This window comes from Mesocricetus auratus, unplaced genomic scaffold (genome assembly GCF_017639785.1).
Source record: "Mesocricetus auratus isolate SY011 unplaced genomic scaffold, BCM_Maur_2.0 Super-Scaffold_100006, whole genome shotgun sequence".
NCBI lineage: Eukaryota > Metazoa > Chordata > Mammalia > Rodentia > Cricetidae > Mesocricetus > Mesocricetus auratus.
In genome coordinates, this window is record NW_024429190.1 from 76,857,742 (window position 1) to 76,877,593 (window position 19,852).

Here is a 19,852-nt window from a genome sequence, read left to right on the forward strand (position 1 = left end):
CTGGGACAGGCTTCTCTGCGTCTTGATGAGCTGAAACGGAGCCAAGCTCAGCTACAGCAGGACAGTTTAGAGTCCTTGCTGCTTAACGTTGCTGCTGCATGCCTTCAGCCCCATCCATGTCCTTGCCTGATATCTGATGAACGCAACGTTATTATTTCTTAATTTCGAGGAAATTTTAGGTTCTTTTGTTGTTCCTCTTGTAGATAACTTCACAATATCTGTAATGCCATCCTGTGTGGCTGCATTGGAAACTCATTGTGTTGGGTTAAACCGAGGGATTGATTAAATTGCATTCTGCACACAGTATCCAGACTGAAAACTTCCCTTGTCTAATTTTGAGGCTTAAACCTTACAAGGTTTTTCCTGTGTAGGGTTTAACTTGTAATTATGGTGGCATTTGAATATATGAGTGTGTATGTGTATGTGTGTGTGTGTGTGTGTGTGTGTGTGTGTGGAAAGGAAGATTGGAGTTAGGAGGGATTCCTATAGCATCTCATATCTCTGTTTAGATGGTTAAGGGTTCCATATTGTGCATAGACTATACACAGTGCAAGAAATTTAAAGTAAATCTAGAGAGTGTCCTGAAAATCACATTCCTGTCACATTAGTTAGAATGTACAGAGAATGTTGTAAATCAGAAAATAAGGAGGTATGGTGAAGGAAAAGTGTTGGTGTGGTCTAGTGAGGGATGGAAGCCCGCAGAGGACAAAGGGATCCGTGTGACCGATCTCTGTTCTTTCCAGTAAGTAGCATGAGGCGGTGTGTGTACTGTACATCCCGTGGGTGAAGGAGCGCAGGATGAATGGAAGGCGACCCATGAGGACATATAAAGAGTTCAGTCACAGACAGCCTCAGGGAAGGCTCCTTTAAGTGCTTCGTGCTGTGAGGTCAGATTGAGAAGGGAAGCTCACACAGGCATGTAGAAACGAGATGCGCATGCGCATGCCCATCACTCTGGCTGTCACACAGCTTCTCTGGCCCTGGCAGCTCTTTTGCGGGGTCTACGCCATCTCTGTCTCCTTTCTTGCCGTCCATGGATATAGTGGATATGACTGACTATCATAATGTTTACATGTAGTTAGCCATTGAGGAACTCAGGCCTGTCTAATGACACATGGGCAGGGAGTTTGATACTCCCACCAAGCAGCTCCCCTCTGAGGTAGCTCAGCTCTGAGTGATTAATCAAGAAGACTTTCTGCCGGTGTGGTGTCCTGTTTGGGGACTTCAGGAGTCAGACAGTCACAGAACCTCCTCACTGTCCTGCAGTGGTGGTGGCCTGTGTCCAGATGTCACTGTTGTTGGTCATGTGTGGGGCTTTATTCTCTGCTGTATATGGATTTTCCTGTGACAAGTCATATTACTTTGAGGAATACTGAGATATATAGTTAGGCAGACTACATAATCGACACATGGTATTGGTATTTAATTGGTTGCAGATATTAAAGCCAATGTTAATTAGGAGAAGCAGTAGAAAGTTGAGGCTGGAGAGTCAGTATTGGGATGGTTTGGTTTTGGGGTTTTTTTGTTGTTGTATTTTGGGATTTTTTTTTTGAAATAGAGGTTTTCTAAAAAGCCTCAGATTTCCTGCTGCTATAGCCTGGTAGCAGTGGCCCCAGTGACTGAGAGCCCCAGGAGGTAAATCAGAGCAAAGCATGCTGGAACCTGTCCACAAGAGACTGTGTTCTCCTTAGGAGCAGAAGGGAAGTCCAAACCAAGGCTGCTGGAAAACTTCAAAAGCCTCTGGTTTTGCAAAGTGCCTGAGGTCCAATACGGCCACAAAACAGTCATACACTTTAAGATTTAGGCTTTAAATAAACAACAAAAAAGTTTAGCAACCTGCCACCATCTGAATGAAGGCCAAATATACTTGGTCTTTTTTGCCTTAATCATTTCTGCATAATTAGTGTTGTGCATGTGTGCTATAATGCTAGACAATTAATTGTAATCTTACTAAGAGAAGGAATCAAATCACAGTCCTGCTATGTTCCACCCCTTTGCTTTCACTCAGCGCAAATGTTTCCACCTCTGGGGCATTCGTGGCTCTGGTTTACAAGGTCGGCTGGTGGAACCATCTTGCAGCCTTTGATACTTCTCAGGCAGCCTCCTGAATCTCACTTTGCACTTGCGCCACCTACTGTTCAAACATCGTCAATGACGCCACTTACAGAAACCTTAAAGACTGTCTTTAAAATTATTCTTCCCAGCTCCATTTACTTACCTGTGTATTTCATAATTTCATGTTTCTTAACATCTAAAAAAGTATTCAGTTGTGTAAATACACTACATTTTCCCTCATTCATTCATCCGCTGGTCATCTAGGCCATTTCCATTTCCTGGCTATTGTGAGTAGAGCAGCAATGGACATGGATGAGCAGCTATCTCTGTAGTAGGATGTGGAGTCCTTTGTGTATATGCCCAAGACAGGGATAGCTGGATCATGTGGCAGATCTGTTTCTAGATTTGTGAAGGCACTCCACACGGATTTCCGTAGTGGCTGTGACAGTTTGTACTCTCACTGGCAGTGAATGAGTGTCCTTTCCCCGGCATCCTTACCAGCATTTGTGGCCAGTTCTTATTATCTTAGCCATTTAAATTGGGGTATTGGCTGTGTCTGTTGGTCTGCATATGATGAGCAGGATAGAATAATGCCTTTTCCTTAAACCCTGAAGTCTTTGACATAACACACAATATGGAGTGGTGTGCAGTAAATACAGGATGAAGTCAACCCAGGAGTTAACAACCGAAAGCCTGGCGGCACATTGTCCTACCTTGTATGGTTTTGTAGAGATTCTACACACATGCCATCTTTGGAATAAGAGCATGTTCACGAGGCAGGACATCCTAGTGCCTATGACCCAGCAGAGACCTTGGGGGTGGGTAGCCCCCTTGTATAACCACAGCCTGAGAGTGGCCTGTATCCTATCTTCCCCAGCAGAATCCTCCTTGGGTGAGGCCCCATGTGCCCCCACAGCCTGAGAGTGAAGTGCAAACCCTAACTTCCTCCAGATCTCTGATGGCTTGTTTCCATTTCCCTGGGTCGCAGGGATTAGCCTTCAAGTGTTTCCTTCTTCTCTCCTTTCGCTATATAAATGCATTTATAAGCATTCTATCATTATATTGCATATTGCATAGCATTGATATATATGCCAAGCACCAGTCTTGTCTACACTATCAGCTGTCTTTGGGATTAAGAGAAATGGGAGACACAAACAACAAAACTGTGAATCACATCAATGTTCTTGCAGATTATCCTGCCACTCTGGGTATTCAGCCAAAGATAAATTATGAAAGCTATGTAAAGGTTCATAATAAATGTTCACAGCATTGCCCTTCTTAGTCTATAAGAACTCATGTGTATTTTATAATACTAGACAAGGAATTATGCAAAATCGGCCATGTTCAAAATAAGATGCGCTTAAACCGTTAGTGCATGCTAAGTTTCAGATATCAGAAATGACTTGTGTCTTCCTGAAAATAAGTTCAACCTTTTGAAGATGAAGTGAGAAATTAGAAATAATATATGCATTCACACTTGTACAAACTTGATGGAGGTTTTTGTAAATTGTCTTATTTTCCTTATAATCTGATATAGTCTTATTATTTCCCAGAGTTGGTGTTTTTTGTTTATTGTTAGCTATACAAGCTGGAAAAATGTTTGACCTTTTAAATGTTCTGAAACCAGACTGGAGACTTGGTGTCCTTCAGAGTTCCTCTCCTGCCTCCTGTGGTGGCATCTACTGGGCATTATGGAAACCTGTGCTCCCTGAAAACTGGACCGGCTGATTCATTTACAGACTTGGACACAATTTTCTTAGAAATACATGTGATGAAAATTCAAATAGGATTATGTAAATTTATGCCAACGATGTCTCCAAACTTTTGTTTCTGCAGCAACACGGACGTCCACACTGTGGCATCCCTGCTAAAACTGTATCTCCGAGAACTCCCAGAGCCTGTCATTCCTTATGCAAAGTATGAAGACTTTTTGTCCTGTGCCACACTGCTCAGCAAGGAGGAGGAAGCAGTAAGTTGATGCCACTTCCGCATGAACACATACTCGTGATGTCTGTGATTTTTTTGTCTTCAGTTTGAAAGTTTCCTCCCCCAACCACCGGTCCTTGGATTGTCTTACCGTGTGTGATTTGATGGCATCACATTGAGATCTCCGTATGCAGGCAAACACCTATGTTTAACCCTGTTTGTTTAAGAAGAGAATACGGCTGGATGAGTGAAGTCCCTCCCCGTACAGTCTCCTAACGGCTGGTGGCACTGCTGCCTTGGGCTTCCTGATCCAGGAAACAACTTGTGCCATATTTTTTGTGTTGTCTTCTCCCAAAATGGCAAAAAAATTGCTTGTTTTGTTAAAAATGTTATTTTTGAGGTATTATTTGTGTTCTATGAATATACCATAGAAAGTATGTATTTCAGTGTCTTTTAGTATATTCCCAGGCTTGTACAAGCATCACCAAAATCTAATATTAGAGTACCTAAGGTTTTCATTATCTCTATATAATCCTCAGTCCTTTTTCCCATCTCTCTTGCCCCAGACTGGAAGCCACGGGTCTATTTTCTTCCCCTATAGACTTACCTCTTCTGCACATTTCATTTCACGGCTCAGTGTCTTGTTTGTTTCATGATTCACTTCTCCCATCTGTTCCTGAGTTCATTTGTGCTGTACCAGAAGAGGGCACCAGGTCTCATTACAGATGGGTGTGAGTCGCCATGTAGTTGCTGAGAATTGAACTCAGTACCTCTGGAAAAGTAGCCATTGCTCTTAACTTCTGAGCCATCTCTCCAGCCCCCCTTTCCCCTTTATATGATCCCTTTTCCTAATTAAAAATAAACCCTCTGCTTGAACCCTGTCCCATGGTGTCTTTCTCTCTCGTGCCGCTTTTCTTAAATTACAAGACCCACATCTACTTGTCGTAGACTCTTCCACATGAGAAGAGGCGTGTCTCTGAGGTCGAATGATGTGTTTTCTATGACTCATGATGCTATCTTCTCATCTGTTATTTTATTATTTTTGCATTTTCTTTGGAGATCTAGTCAGACTGCACTACATTTTACTTGAATGTCAGTCATCCTAATCCCCAAAGGGCTTAGTTCCAGGATTCCCTGAGGATACCCAAGCCCTGATATTTGTGTCTTTTATATAAAATTGTGTGTTATTTGTATAACCTATGAACAAATTCCCGTATGTTTTAAATCAGTTCTAGATATCTCTAAAAGCTAGTACAATACAGTGGTTCTACAAATAGTAATTTTGGGTCTGTTTAGGAAAAGTCTTCCCATGTTTAGTACAGAAGTAACTTTTTCTAATAGTTTTAATCTACAGTCAGTTAAATCTTCAGCTGTGGAAAGCAATCCTATTTGTCTATTATTGTTAAACTGTAAATATAGTTTAGATATAAATCATATTCGCATACATTTGAAAATAGTTCTCCCATTCACCATGTTAACTCTTCACTTTCCAGATGCTTTATTTCATCAAAAACTTTGTATCAGAAGTTTTTTTAACCATTTCAATGAAATCTTGTTTATCCATGTTTTATTGCTCTTACTTTTTGTTTCATTGCCCAGAAGCTTTTGTTTAATGGAAGATTAAAGGGATTTAGTTCTACATGCTCTTAGGAGGCGCTTACTTCAGTTCTCATGTTGAGTCCATTCTTGCCTGTGGTGCCAGGAAAGGGCAACTGTACTCTTCATCACATAGACATTGAGTGGTCTCAAGACTGTGGAAATGTGTGCTTTCCACCAGTGCTGTTCTTGTCAGCCATGACCTGAACTGCTACTTCTGCTCATAAACCCTTCTGTTTTCCATGCTACTTAGCACTGCCAGGAGCTTCCATTGAACCACAAGAGAATACTTGAGTAGCCGTAACAGGGCCCTTCTGTCTTGTGAAACCTAAAATACATACTGCCTGGCATGTATAGAAAGAATAAATCAGACCCCATTATCAACTGACCTTTCTGTGGCCTTTATATGCTAGAGGACACTCTACATTCATCAAAACCACAGACATTAATCCTTTGTGAAAACCCCTTGAATGAGCCTTCTCCGTATCCTATGCCCAATGATATGAGGTAGACGTGTGCTAGACATGTTGCCTGCAGAGAGGTGCTTGCCAACAGGCACATGTGTGTTGAGATTCTAGGCATGTTCACTTGTGAAGGACAGTCACTATGTCAATGTTATTTGTTTGTTTTCTTTTTTAGATAACTTTATTGCAAATGAAACTATCTTCTGTTTTCAAGTAAAAAATAAAGAATTTTTTCAATGTTAAAGTAGCTTCAATTTTAAAACTGTTTCTAAAATAGCAGCCTTATACTGCACATCAGCCCTGAGGAGTGTGTCTCTATTAGTTGGTTTATTATGCAGAAGCCACATGGCATCCGGAATGGTAGTCTATTGGGCCACTGTCTTTCACTGAAATGTTATCATGCAATATGTGGCTGTATTCATAGAGGTATTTAAAATATTTCTGCATCTTTGGAAATATTTCTAAATTGTTCATTGTGATAGGGGAACATTCTCAGGGTAGGATCATTCCCTGACTATGTTTTAAAAAGTAATAACAACAGCTGGAAAACCTGTATGGCTATTTCCTATTTGCTTGGCTCTCAAGATAAACACAGAAAAGATAATATACTTTCCTTCTTTTCTTGTTTGTACTCAGGGTGTGAAGGAATTAATGAAACAAGTGAAGAGTTTGCCGGTGGTTAACTACAACCTCTTGAAGTATATCTGCAGGTAGGAACTTCCCTCCCCACAAAACTGAACCAGACAGAATTATTTTTAATTTGGTGGTAATTTACATGTAACAATGAATAAAACAACCTTGGCATCCACGTCAGTCTCACAGAAAATTAATAAATTTGACAAGGTTATCTCAAAGAGTTCCTGAGTACTGAAATTTGCTTGATTTTGTAATCTGATGGATTTAAATGGCTCTCACCTCCACACATTAAAGATAGATTGTTCTGGGCTTTCATCAGTCATCTGTGGAGTGCTCCTAAGAGAGTCACATGTGGCCTTCTGATGAGGAAGCCAGTTTGGGAAGGCCTAGTCTGTCGTGGACTATTTTCTTCTAAACCTTTATGCAATTTTCCCTCATTTTCTGAGTAAAAAGAAGTAGTGAATCCAGATACTTCACACAGTCATCATGAGGTTCAGGGTACTGGGCACTGTGGCATTCACAGACAACTGTGAGTACAAGGGGGTTCTCAAACCTCCATCAGATCTCTTCCTAGTGATTACTCTCTTTAGAAACAAGGAGGACCTTCAACTTCATACCTTCCAAAAGCAAGACATGTTTTAACCAACACATATTTACAAACATGGAAAACATTCAGGAGTTTTTAATTCACTGAGGTTATTGTATCAGGCAAGAGAAGTTTACCTCCTTCTCCTCAAGTAAGTGGGAAAATCAGCATGTTTGAATCTACTGCAAGTCTTAACACAATAAAAAATATTTCTCTTGAAACACGTAGGTGGTCTTTTAAAGCTTTATTTTTAAAATGTTTATGTGATTGTGTGAATGTCATCTATGTATGTACCAACTGTGTACCTAGTGACAGCAGAAGCCAGAGGAAGATGAGTAACCAGAGGTGGGAATAGTTGTGATCCAACCAGTGTAGATGCTCCAAACAGAACAGTTTTCCTACTAAAAGTGCCTGAGGATGAGCTATCTGCTACCCTTTATTCTTTAGCACATAGTAAACTGTGATATACGTGCTTACAGTTTTTCATCAATAGAATTGACATTTTCATTCCAAAATGTTTGTGCTTACTTTTTAATAGATTATAATTGGAGCTCATAAATTCACCATGACAATGGTGATTCCTCTTCTGTGCCATCATGGGTTTTACCAGATGATCTTATATACCATTCTCTCACTGAATGTGTAGATAAATAATATCCAAGGCACTGGAAGCATGCTAGTCATCTTTTTATTACTGTAAGAAAATACCCTGAGCTAATCAACTTTAAAGAATACATGGTTGATTAGTTTCAGTTTCAGAGTATCTGATGTTCAGTTCGTTCTCAATCTGTCCTGTCTCTATGCTCCTGCTGTGAGGCAGGATAACAAGGAAGAAACATGTGACAAAGCCATTTGCTTAGTGACCAAGGTTGTTTTTAAACTTCAAGTATCTTTTATTGGCAAGCCATGTATTGCCTTTGCCTATTGCATTTCAGATCACTGCATTTTTCTTCAGTTAGTACAACGCCCAGAAGCTTTACCATTTCTTCACAAATGTCTTTAAAGGGTCCAGCTACAGTTGCTCAGAGAAGAAGGGCTGAGGCTTTTCTAGCTTTTGTCTTGTTGTGTGTGTGTGTGTGTGTGTGTGTGTGTGTGTGTTCTGTTCATTTTGACATTTTGATAATATTATTGTTTGAGAATTCACACATGCATATTATGTGCTTAATCAGGTCCACTCAACTCCCTTCCCTCCAATTTCTTCCCTATCCACTGCCAGTTTCATGCTCTCTCTCTCTCTCTCTCTCTCTCTCTCTCTCTCTCTCTCTCTCTCTCTCTCTCTCTCTCTCTCTCTTTTCCTCACTGTTATCCATCAGGGGCTGAATCTCATCTCCTTCAAGGACACCCCCACAGTGACTGGAACCTCCCACTAAACTTAATCTTTGAAGGCTCCATCATTTCCCAACAGTGTCAAACACCTTTAACAGGGGAACCTTTGTGGTGCATTCGTGTAAACCACAACAGAAAGGAATGCATATCCTCGACTCTCAAAACCCACAGCAAAATCCAAACACACTTAATAGACAGTGGACACGAAACCATACCAAGCTGGAGAGGTTCTTTGATATATTTCCAAAAACCTTATGTCTCATCATTTGCACTGTAATTTCTGTACATTTCAGTGAGAGATGTTTGAATCTCCATATAGTTTCAATTCTATAGTCATCTTTGAGCGTATTTCAGTTCATACATTTCCCAATGATCCATTTTATTCCCCTAAGAAATTGAATCTCACTGTTTCAATGGTAATCTTGCCGTCACCAGGTTCCTGGATGAAGTGCAGTCCTATGCTGGAGTTAACAAGATGAGCGCACAGAACTTGGCAACTGTCTTTGGTCCTAACATCCTGCGGCCAAAGGTGGAAGACCCTTTGACCATAATGGAGGGTAAGCAAATGACGATTACATTATGCCCTAACCAGGAAAAGAATCAAGAGCCTCCTGGTTGGCTTCAACCTATTCTCCTTCAGCAAACTAAGAAAATAAGTGAGACCACAGTTTCTCCATTAATGTACTCAGATTATTCTTTAAGTGTAAAATATTTTCTTTTGAGAAGACAGAATTTTCTTCATGTTACTCAACATAAAACTGTAAAATGCTTCCATGTTAGCACTCAGTATCAAAGGAACTTGCATGGATCAGTCTGAAAGTTAGCAGACAGAATGGGGAACAGTGTCCACTTTGCAGTCAGGTTAATTGTAATTAATAAATATTTGTGAGCCTGAAGAGATTCAATGATTCCAAATGGTAGACAAATTTGACTTTTTATATGACAATGTTATTATTTACATGTCTGTTACTATTCAGATTGCAAAACTTTTCACGTCGTTTCTGTTAATAATCTACCTCTATTTAGTTCTACCAACCTTAAAGATTGGATGACTTTCTTCTCTCACTTGTGGTCACTATAGTCACTGTTTTCCAAAAGTGACTCAATTAAACATCACAGAACCTAATAGGAGCTTAGAAGCAAGTATAGTTAGTTTTAGTTTTACTCAGAGGGTACTTAGTTCCAAAGAAAATGTTAACCTCAAGTATGAGGTTCTTCCATTCTTGAAAGTCCTAAGATTCTCATTCTACATTTTGAGTGTGAGAGACAAAGCCACTGAGTATGTGCCTATCACTTTAGCTTAACTCCTCTTTTCTGATAGTAGGGAAATACAAATTAGCATCATAGTTTAAGTATAAAATAATCCAGAGAACTTAATTACATCTAAAGAATTTAATAGACTTAAAAATGGTTCCTGTCTGGCCACAGATAAAACTGATAAAACTCAGAGGGTCACCAAATAGAACAGAAAGAGATGAGTGTGAGAATCAAATAAAAGAGGAAAAATTGACCATGGTAGGAAGGAAAGTACAGGTGGAAAAATCAGAATGGATTATATACATATATGAAAATGTTAAAGAACACATTTAGTAAAAATTAGAAGAAAAACGGCAATAGAGCATACAGTCATATCTATAGACTGAAATAATAAGAACAAAACAATTAAAGTTCAGAAGCCTAGACACAAAAGTCTGCTGTGGTAGTTGCTCTTTCTGACATCCTAGAATCACCTGAGAAAGGACTCTCAATAGAAGATGGTCTTGATCAGACTGCCCTGTGGGCATACATCTATGGGAGTCTCTCTGGGCTGCTATGATTGATGTGGGGAGATCCAGCCTGGAAGTGGTGGAACTGTTCCCTTGCATGGGGCCTTGGAATCTAACTGCAGAGAAAGCCTCGCTTCTCTCTACACTTTACTGTGGACAGGGCTAGCAGAGCAATGCCTTGTTCTCTTTGCTCTTGACCATGAATGTGGCTAGCATGCCTAGTTTCTGCTCTCCCATGGACATGGCTAGGAAAGCACTAAAAATCTGTGCCTTGTTTCTCTTTGCTCTTGACCGCAGATGTGATGTGACTTCTTGTGACTCCTGCTTGACTTCCCTGCTATGATGGACTATAACCTAGAATTGAGAGCTTAAAAAAATCCCCCTTTCCCCTAAGTTGCTTTTTGTTGGAGTATTTTAACACAGCAACAGAAATGAAACTAGAACAGCTATATAATTGCATTTATATATTAAGTTCCAGCAAAAGCAAAACTATAGTCATAGAAATCATAATAGTGGTTACAATGGGCGGGAGATGTGGATAAGGGGTTGACAGCAAAGGGGCACAGGGGAAATTATCCATATCATAATTAGGTAGTTTTTCCAGGACTATGTACACTTGTCATAACTTATTGGATATCTTTGGATATAGAAATGGCAGCTGTATAGGTATTTGCTGCAAAAATATAACTCAAAATTATATTGTATAAAATACTTCCTATGCATCCTTACAGGAAAATTAAATTCTTAGCCAATGCTTATAAAGAAAACTGCCTGGATGTGTCTTTTTAATTTAACCTGCACAAAATGATATGAGCCACGGAGGAATTGCTGGACTGTGCTGCTCAGTGTGATTCCAGAGTTAGCATGGACTCTGCATAGTAGGCTGTTGATTACAGATGCTTGAACCGCATTACTGGGGCTTGCTATCCTGCATTAGTATTCTTAGGAAGAAAACAACAGAGGGGAGCAGAGGGAAGGAAACAGGTCTAGTTCATGGGTGGCAAGCACGCGTCCTCGCTACCAGTTACAACATTGTAAGTCTCTTTGCAGGAGACTATTGCCATTGCTCATCCCAGAAACTGGATGGCAGGAAAATGTCCCGACACAAAAGAAAGAGCACTCTGAATCTGTGGGATTTTGACACTCACTCTACCTTGTGGCAGGCACACTTTATCCTGGATGTTTGCAAGCTCATCTCAAAGACATGGGAAATTTGTTGTCCGGTTAATTAAATGCCTCCCAGATCCATAACTACAATAAAAAGCAGCGAAGCTTCAAATGCTAATGTTATGGGATAAAAGGTTCATTTTCACCCAATACTAGGCAAAGTCATAAGTCATGGAAGCTGTAAACCCTCAAAGCTGTGCCTGTCACAGAAGCAAGTGCGACAATGTCATGCTCCTGATTTCAGTGGTGAGACAGTTGAGGACCACTTTAAATATTTATGTTCTATTTTTGTCCACATATAAGCATGTGCTTACATCTTTATGGTATGCACACACAGCTCCTGCAGGTTCCTGCAGAGGCTAGAAGACGCTGTCACCTACTCTAGAGCTGCAGTTATGGGCAGCTGTGAGCCACACATCTGGGCACTTGGAACTGACCTAACTGCTGAGCTGTCTCCCCAGTCCAGACCACTTAAATTTCTCTGAAATTTTTGCTTTAGACCCACTGCATTGAAAATGTGACTAAAGATTCATAGATTACTGAGAAACAGAAGCTGTATGTACTCTACAAAATGTTTTCATTTTTTTCAGCATGCAACACTATTACAATTGATGGTGATTCAATGAAAAATTGTCTTTAGTTTCCCTGTTAGTCTGCCTAGATTTAGTTATTGTTGCTCCACTATTAAATCCTAGCATTGGGATGCGCTAGAATAGATACAGAATTTGGAACCAAAAGATCTGGTATTAAACTTTACCATGGTCATTATCTATCTGTGGCCTTAAGCAAAAATGTTAACCTTTCCCAAGCCCAGTTTCCTCATCCGGAAAGTGTTGCACCCTATCTCATGGACTTTTAAGTGACTTTATTTGTGACACGCTTGAAATGTTCCCACCCATTACAGTGTCTCTCAGACACAGAGGAATCATATAGGGGTAACTGAAAGAGTGTCCAGGCAGGTCCTTAGGTTGTCACTATTTATAGATTGCTCTTGCTTCTGTAACATGGAACCTACATAGAAGCACAAAATCTCACATGACTGTTACAATTAGAATTCTGCCTTTTAAAAAGAAGTGCACATGATATTTATGAACCTTAAATCCCAGTGACATTGGTCTGGCAGCTACCCTGTCACATTGGAAGTAATAATCAATCTTGAATTAACCATCATACAAATAGTATGTAGCACATGGATGGATGTGGCATTTTTCCTGTTTAGACTGGATTTAAATATCTAGGTGAAGTGTTGCTTTAAGTGAAAGGGCGGCCATGTCCCACATTGGGTTGCTGCTCCCAGTCAGATCAGTTAGCTAACTTAAAGCTTTTTCTAGTAACTGCAATGTTTGAACTTCCCTGGAGTCAGTTCTTGTTCCCCCTCAGTGAATCAGTGATGCTTTGCTCTGAACATCTCATTTTTGTTGTTGTTGAGAAGTGAACATATGTATTAACATGTTGGGACCTTGGATATGATTCTCCTTCCTTGTTGCTTCTGTGTTATTGTTCATTGTCTTTATAACAATTCTGTAAAATCCATCCTTTTAGTTATTTGGAGCTTTTGAAGTCTGTATGTTTTGGGCTTAGTTGTCTGTGAGTGGGTAGAGATTTGCATAAGTGCCTGGAGCCAATAAGAGTCATTATGTCTATCAAGAAGTTATGTGCACCCGCTGAGCCAAATCAACACCCAACTAGGCAGGCAGGGCATAAGTTCACTCTGCCTTCTGTGTCTGCTTGTGCCTCAAGGTTAGCTGGGGGGTGGGGGGCTGCAGGTTTCTTACTTCTTTCCACTGCACAAAAGTGAGATCATTGCCGTCTAAACTCTGTATCAGTTTCATTCCCAGAGTTGTCCTTTAATGTCTGGATTGGTTCAGTGTTTGTCTTAACTGTTACTCATTGATTCAGATGGGAAGGATGGTTTTGATATGCTTTATGTAATTAATTGAAAAAAACATTTTACCTAAAGCAAGCTCCTAATAGGAATGGAAAACCCAGAGAGGTCAAATGATGGCAGTTCTCCATGACCAAGCTTTGGGCTTCCTTCCAATACAGTTCTGCCTATTGCAGTGGCTGCCAGACTGTTGGTTGTTACAGGGAGTGTGGATTTTAATTTTCAAGCTATGATGATGGGGTGCAAATATCCATTAGTACCCAAGCCACTTAAAACAGCATGGAGTTCCTCCTTACTTTGAGATTTCTCCAAAATTCTTAAATCTTTGAGTTAATTGCCAGAATCCTGAAAAGGTTGATTCTGAAAAATGTTGCTAGTGCTTTTATGGAAAACAGGAATTTTAGAGATCATCACTCTACCATTATAGCCAATGTCCCTTAGTCCTAAATCTTTTTAATGACAAAAGTTACGTGGAATTTCATTGTCTTACTGTAGTAAAAAAAAAAAGAACCATAGACTCTATTTAAACACAATACTAAACCAACAGTGATGGTTTAAGTCAACATGGCTCTCCTCAAGCATTTCCACTATTAGAAATGGTCAACTTCCAATAAATGTTGTATATAGAATAAAGCCAAGGCTCAAAACACATTACTCTGAGTTCAAGGCCAGAGTCTGACCTATTAGTTTTGTGACCCCAGTCAAGATACTCAATCTGTAAAATAATGTAACAGTTACTACATGTGTGTAGGTACATAGTATACATAATACAAATATACATATATATACATATATATATATCCATGTTTGTACAATTCATGGCAAAGACTAAATGCTCAAGAAACTTTATCTTCTATCACTAATATATATTCATTAACAATATAAGTTGTTATTGGTACTAGCCATAGTAAATTTCTTCTAAATATCTTTCCTCAAGAACCCATTTCAAAAACGGGAACTACATCAAAACCACCCCACTCACTCTGTATTATTTTCTGTGTAATTGCAGGCACTGTGGTGGTCCAGCAGTTAATGTCAGTGATGATTAGTAAACATGACCGTCTCTTCCCCAAGGACTCAGAACTACAAAGCAAGCCCCAAGATGGACTGAGCAGCAACAACAACGATGCTCATAAGAAAGCCACAATGGGTCAGTTACAGAACAAGGAAAACAATAACACCAAGGAGAGCCCCGGCAGACGGTGCTCGTGGGACAAGCCTGAATCACCCCAGAGAAGCAGCATGGACAATGGATCCCCCACAGCTCTGTCAGGCAGCAAAACCAATAGCCCAAGGAACAGCATCCACAAGCTGGATGTCTCGAGGAGCCCCCCTCTCATGGTCAAAAAGAACCCTGCCTTCAACAAGGGTAGCGGGATAGTCACCAATGGGTCGTTCAGCAGCAGCAACGCAGAAGGTGTTGAGAAAACCCAGACTACCCCTAATGGGAGTTTACAGGCCAGAAGGACCTCTTCCCTGAAGAGCTCTGGTACCAAAATGGGCACTCACAGTGTGCAGAACGGAACCGTCCGCATGGGTATTTTGAACACTGACACCCTAGGGAGCCCCTTGAATGGCCGAAGCATGAGTTGGCTGCCCAATGGCTATGTGACCCTGCGAGACAACAAGCAGAAGGAGCAGACCACAGAGTCCGGCCAGCACAACAGGCTCTCCACCTATGACAATGTCCATCAGCAGTTCTCCTTGACGAGCCTCGACGACAAACGCAGCGTGGACAGTGCCACCTGGTCCACCTCCTCCTGTGAGATCTCACTCCCCGAGAACTCCAATTCCTGTCGCTCCTCCACCACCACCTGCCCAGAGCAAGACTTTTACGGCGGGAACTTTGAGGACCCTGTTTTAGATGGGCCCCCACAGGATGACCTTTCTCATCCTGGGGACTATGAAAACAAAAGTGACCGCAGGAGCGTGGGTGGTAGAAGTAGCCGTGCCACCAGCAGCAGCGACAACAGTGAGACATTCGTTGGCAACAACACCAGCAATCACAGTGCGCTTCACAGCTTAGTTTCCAGCCTGAAACAGGAAATGACGAAGCAGAAGATCGAATATGAGTCCAGGATAAAAAGGTGAGTAAACTTGGAAATCATTGCGGTTACCAGAGGGTGGCGACAACTTCCTGCATCGATACTGAGTCACATGGGACCAAATATGGTCCACCCAGGAGATCGGAGTTCAGCTCTTCCATTTGCCGTTTGCTGGCTGTGAAATGTTGGGAAGTTAGGCACCATGTACCTCAAAATCACACGAGAAGTCGCTGACCTTGTTTCTGACACAAAACAAGGTCCTTTTCAATTGAATGTCTCTGTCTGTAGTAGAAGGGACCTGAGGACCGGACAACCGCCTCCTATTTCCACTGGTAAGACACGCCCAGGATTAGAGTCAAACAAAAAGTGGGGTAAAATGTTAGGATGAAATTTAAAAGGCAAAGAAAGCTTTTATTTTCCCTTTTTAACCATTTAACTCTGAGAGAGTACTTTTATCTCACAGCCTTCTCAGACAGGTCCAAGGTGACGCAGGACTTGCAGGGCTCATTTAAGTCTCGACTTTTACTCCAAAATGGGAATCTGTGGAGACTTAGAAGAGCAGACACAAAGCTGATTAACATGGGGAAATGTGTTCTCAGTGAGGTGCAGGATACATCCTTATGAGAGTGTGGCTATGTTAAAATCTATTTCATACCAACTTACACTCTCCTGTAAATGGCCAGGGCACAAGTTTTGCTTAGCAGCTTCCTTGGGGAAGCAGCCTGGATGAGTCAAGAGACAGCTGCTGTGTTCTGTGACCACTGTGCTCTTGGGTGTCAGTGCGGCATCTAGACTGGAGTCCGGGACTCACGGACAAACCCTTACACTAGAGACCTGAAGATCACCCAACCCTGCCCAGGTCACAGGGTTATAAACAGGTTAAGTTTCTGCTTTTCTACTGAGTGTTGAGCAACCAATGCTGAGTTACGGGGTCAGGAGAAGCAGTGCTGAGTTTCAGGGCACCACAAGGCATGACTGACCCAGGTTCAATCTGTGCTTATTGGAGAGCCTCTTCATGAATGGCTTGCTAGGGTCATCAATACTCTGAATCTCATCAACTTTCTTCATTGCTCCAAACCCACAGTTAGTTATGAAAGTATATGGTGCAATATATATGTATATATCTTCCATACAGAGATGATAGATAAATGAATGATACATACAGTTGACTGTAACATATTGTAATAAGTCTCCATCTAATGATTGATTACAAAACAAAAGATAGCACACTTTCATGAGCTGTGGATAATTAAATAAAAATTAAAATACTGCTTAGGGGACTGGAAAATTACTTCCCGTGCCAAAGTCTTTCTGTGAGCCTCATTGGAAGAAAATGAGCTTTTGTAGTTTTCTCCATGGCACTGTAAAAACAGGTGGTATTACAAACAGATTGTCATCTTATGGGTTTTTTTCATTTCTGATAGATGTGTGGTATGAGCTCTATAGCGCGTTTCAGAGAGCTTTACAAACAGCAGAACTTTCGAAGAGAGTATCATTTTGGTGACCCACACCTCTGAGTTTCCTCCCCCACTGCCAAGCCAAAAGAGAGGTCTGGCAGGGCTGTTTCACACCCAGAACACGGGATGTGCAAGGATCAGTACTCTGGTTACTTCCCTGCCATTGCTGTACAGAATTACATGATTTTCTTCAAGTTCTTTTCTAACCTCACCTCATCAATACAGTGTTGGGATTAAAGGAATGGGCCACCAGGCCCGGCTACGATGTGGGTTACTATTGGTCCTTTCATACAGTAGGACCACACCCTCTTAAGAACTCTATCCTCCTCGGGGCATGTAGCCTGATGATTTCCCTTAGAAAGCCTCCTGATTATCCCCCTTTCCTCCCACCTCCGTCACACTGGGCCATCCATTCAGAAAAGCCAGCTTGCCCCAGTGTGCAGGAGGCTGCCCCTGCCTGTGCCTCTTCTGTGCTTGAGTCTCTGCTTTGTCTGTGTGGACCCTATTCATTCACCATGAGGCGACAAGCAAGCACTTCCCAGAGACGTCCTAGAGATTTGTGACAATGGCACTGAATCACAGTAGCAGATAGGAAATCAATAGCACCAAGGAAAACCTTCTCAGGCATGGCTTTGATGCTTCCATGGGGCTCATTCTGATTTCTTACGAGCTGCAGATAGTTTAGAAAACAGAACTCATTCCCTCTCACATTTTCAGAGACACAGCATTCACTTGTCTCTCATCCCCCCCGATTGCTCTGCAGCTTAGAACAACGGAATCTGACTTTGGAAACGGAAATGCTGAGTCTCCACGACGAACTGGACCAAGAAAGGAAGAAGTTCACTATGATAGAAATCAAGATGAGGAATGCAGAGCGAGCCAAAGAGGATGCCGAGAAACGGAACGACATGCTCCAGAAGGAGATGGAGCAGTTTTTCTCCACGTTTGGAGATCTGACCGTGGAGCCCAGGAGAAGCGAGAGAGGAAACACCATATGGATCCAGTGAGCCTTTCTCTGCTGTCCTGGGCCACTCCAGGGAGGACTCTGGGGACTTAGGGGCAAACAGTTTGGGGGAACAGTGTGGGTTCAGGTGGCTGGTCTGTGTAGAGCTTCATCTGATGAGGAAACCTCATTTACAGACATCACTATCCATATCTGCAGTGTGTACCAAAGTTCTATCGCGTTCCATAATGCTACTGTCAAGTGTTACAACTGGATATGTGTATAGAAAGTAGTCTTTAAAAATGTCAGCTAATAGTAAGAAGCATATCTCAATGATGATTTTTTTATTGCAAGTCCCGTATTTAAATGTTGAATCAATATGTTGTTCTGATTTAGCTTGCATTCAAGCTTCACCCCTTGCACTTAACATAAGCTATTTTTGGCATCGTGTTATCATCCGCTTATTTTATAGATCAATATTTTTATTTCCCCTTTTGCTGAGGAAATGAAGATGAGAAGAAATATAAATATATAAAGATATATAAGATGAATTATTAAAGTCAAAAGAATACTCTGTGGCTGTGCTGTTTGTGCCAATAGACCTTGCCATGACCAAAAGGAGAAATGTAAAAAAGTTTTATAAAATATAGTAGAATCACCAGGTACTTGTCAATGGTTCTTTAAATTCTTCAGTGTGGGCTGGGGAGATGGTTCAATGAGTTTTTGCCACGTAAGCAAGCACGAAGACCTGAGTTCTGATATACACCAACCACATAAAGATGCTGGTGTGTGTGTGTGTGGCCTCACACACCTGTAACTTCAGAACTGGGAGTGGAGGAAGCCAGAGCTTGCTGGACACCAACCCTGTTATGGGAGCCTTTTTCGGGGGAGACACTAAAGTCCATGAAGGGAAATAGTGTCAGACAAAAGTAAGAGTTCTACCAAAACACAGCATGGGGAGCCAGGTAACTAACTGTGGGTGTATATGAGGGATGACTTAAGGGACCATGGATATCTCAAATGCTACATCACTGAGAAGCCCACCCCAGGCTGAACAGCAGCTCATGAATGACAGGTCATATCATGTGTCCCCAGAGCTCTCTGCACCCCAGGCAAACAGCACCACAGGTTGGAGGGCCTCTCTCCTCAGCAGTCCTTACTGTTGCATAATCTTGGAAATGGAGGAGCCTTGTGAATCTGAGTGCCAGGGACTTCCTGAAACTTGTGCATCGTTTACTTCCTGAGACTCAGTGAGACTCCCTCCATGATGGAAAGGTTCATTGCCATGCACCACCAGCCTACCTGAAAAGCAGCAAGTCCCAAGCTCATTGAGAGATGCTGTCTCAGTGGAATAGGGCAAAATATAATGGAGAAGTACACCTGACCATATTCCCTGGCCTCTTCTTACATGGGTGCTCAAACCTATACCTCTGCTTTCTACAGACAGACAGACAGACACACACACACACACACACACACACACACTTGCTGTTTTATTTCTGTGATGACCTGACATTGAAGCTCTGTTGAAAATTCCTCCTCCAGCTGTTCTAGGAGATCACAAAAATGAGTGAAACTCTCACAGGAGGCACCATATAGGTAAGGAATGGTAAAGAACTGCATTTATCCGTTGTGCATTTCTTGTCATTCTAACGTAACTCTCTGTACATCTTGCTGGCTGTTGGAGGATTTCTTCACACCCTTAGAAAGTTGGGAAGCAATGCAAAATCACCCTTACTCCACAGGATTCCAGCTCCCTCCTCCAGACCTGCAACAAATTGGCAATCTACCTGCCTAAGCTTGTCTTAAATGCATGTCATTTTGTGATATCTTTCTCTCACTCAGGTTGATGTTTGGGATTTTTCTCTGCCTGCAACTTTGCACCTTCTACAACTTATGCTAAGTAGAAGTCCAACACAGAGTTAAATTTTTTAATGACAATATAGTAACCCTCCTGTTATTCAACTTTTGATTTCTGAGGGGTACAGTGCTAACTGATG

The 19,852-nt window shown here is 41.5% G+C and overlaps 1 protein-coding gene across 7 annotated transcripts in view; it reads left to right on the forward strand.

Annotated features, from left to right (window-relative positions):
- The window catches only part of Arhgap24 (Rho GTPase activating protein 24), a 600,446-nt gene extending 581,933 nt beyond the window's left edge, over positions 1-18,513 (forward strand). For all 7 annotated transcript variants that reach the window (XM_040747531.1, XM_040747530.1, XM_040747529.1 and 4 more), the window contains 5 exons: positions 3,892-4,024; positions 6,678-6,751; positions 9,025-9,146; positions 14,417-15,494; positions 17,673-18,513. In XM_040747531.1, coding sequence (XP_040603465.1) covers positions 3,892-4,024; positions 6,678-6,751; positions 9,025-9,146; positions 14,417-15,494; positions 17,673-17,916 — 1,651 coding nt within the window. In that variant the 3' untranslated portion in view covers positions 17,917-18,513. The remainder of the gene's footprint in view (positions 1-3,891; positions 4,025-6,677; positions 6,752-9,024; positions 9,147-14,416; positions 15,495-17,672) is intronic.
- The last annotated feature ends 1,339 nt before the right edge of the window (positions 18,514-19,852 follow it).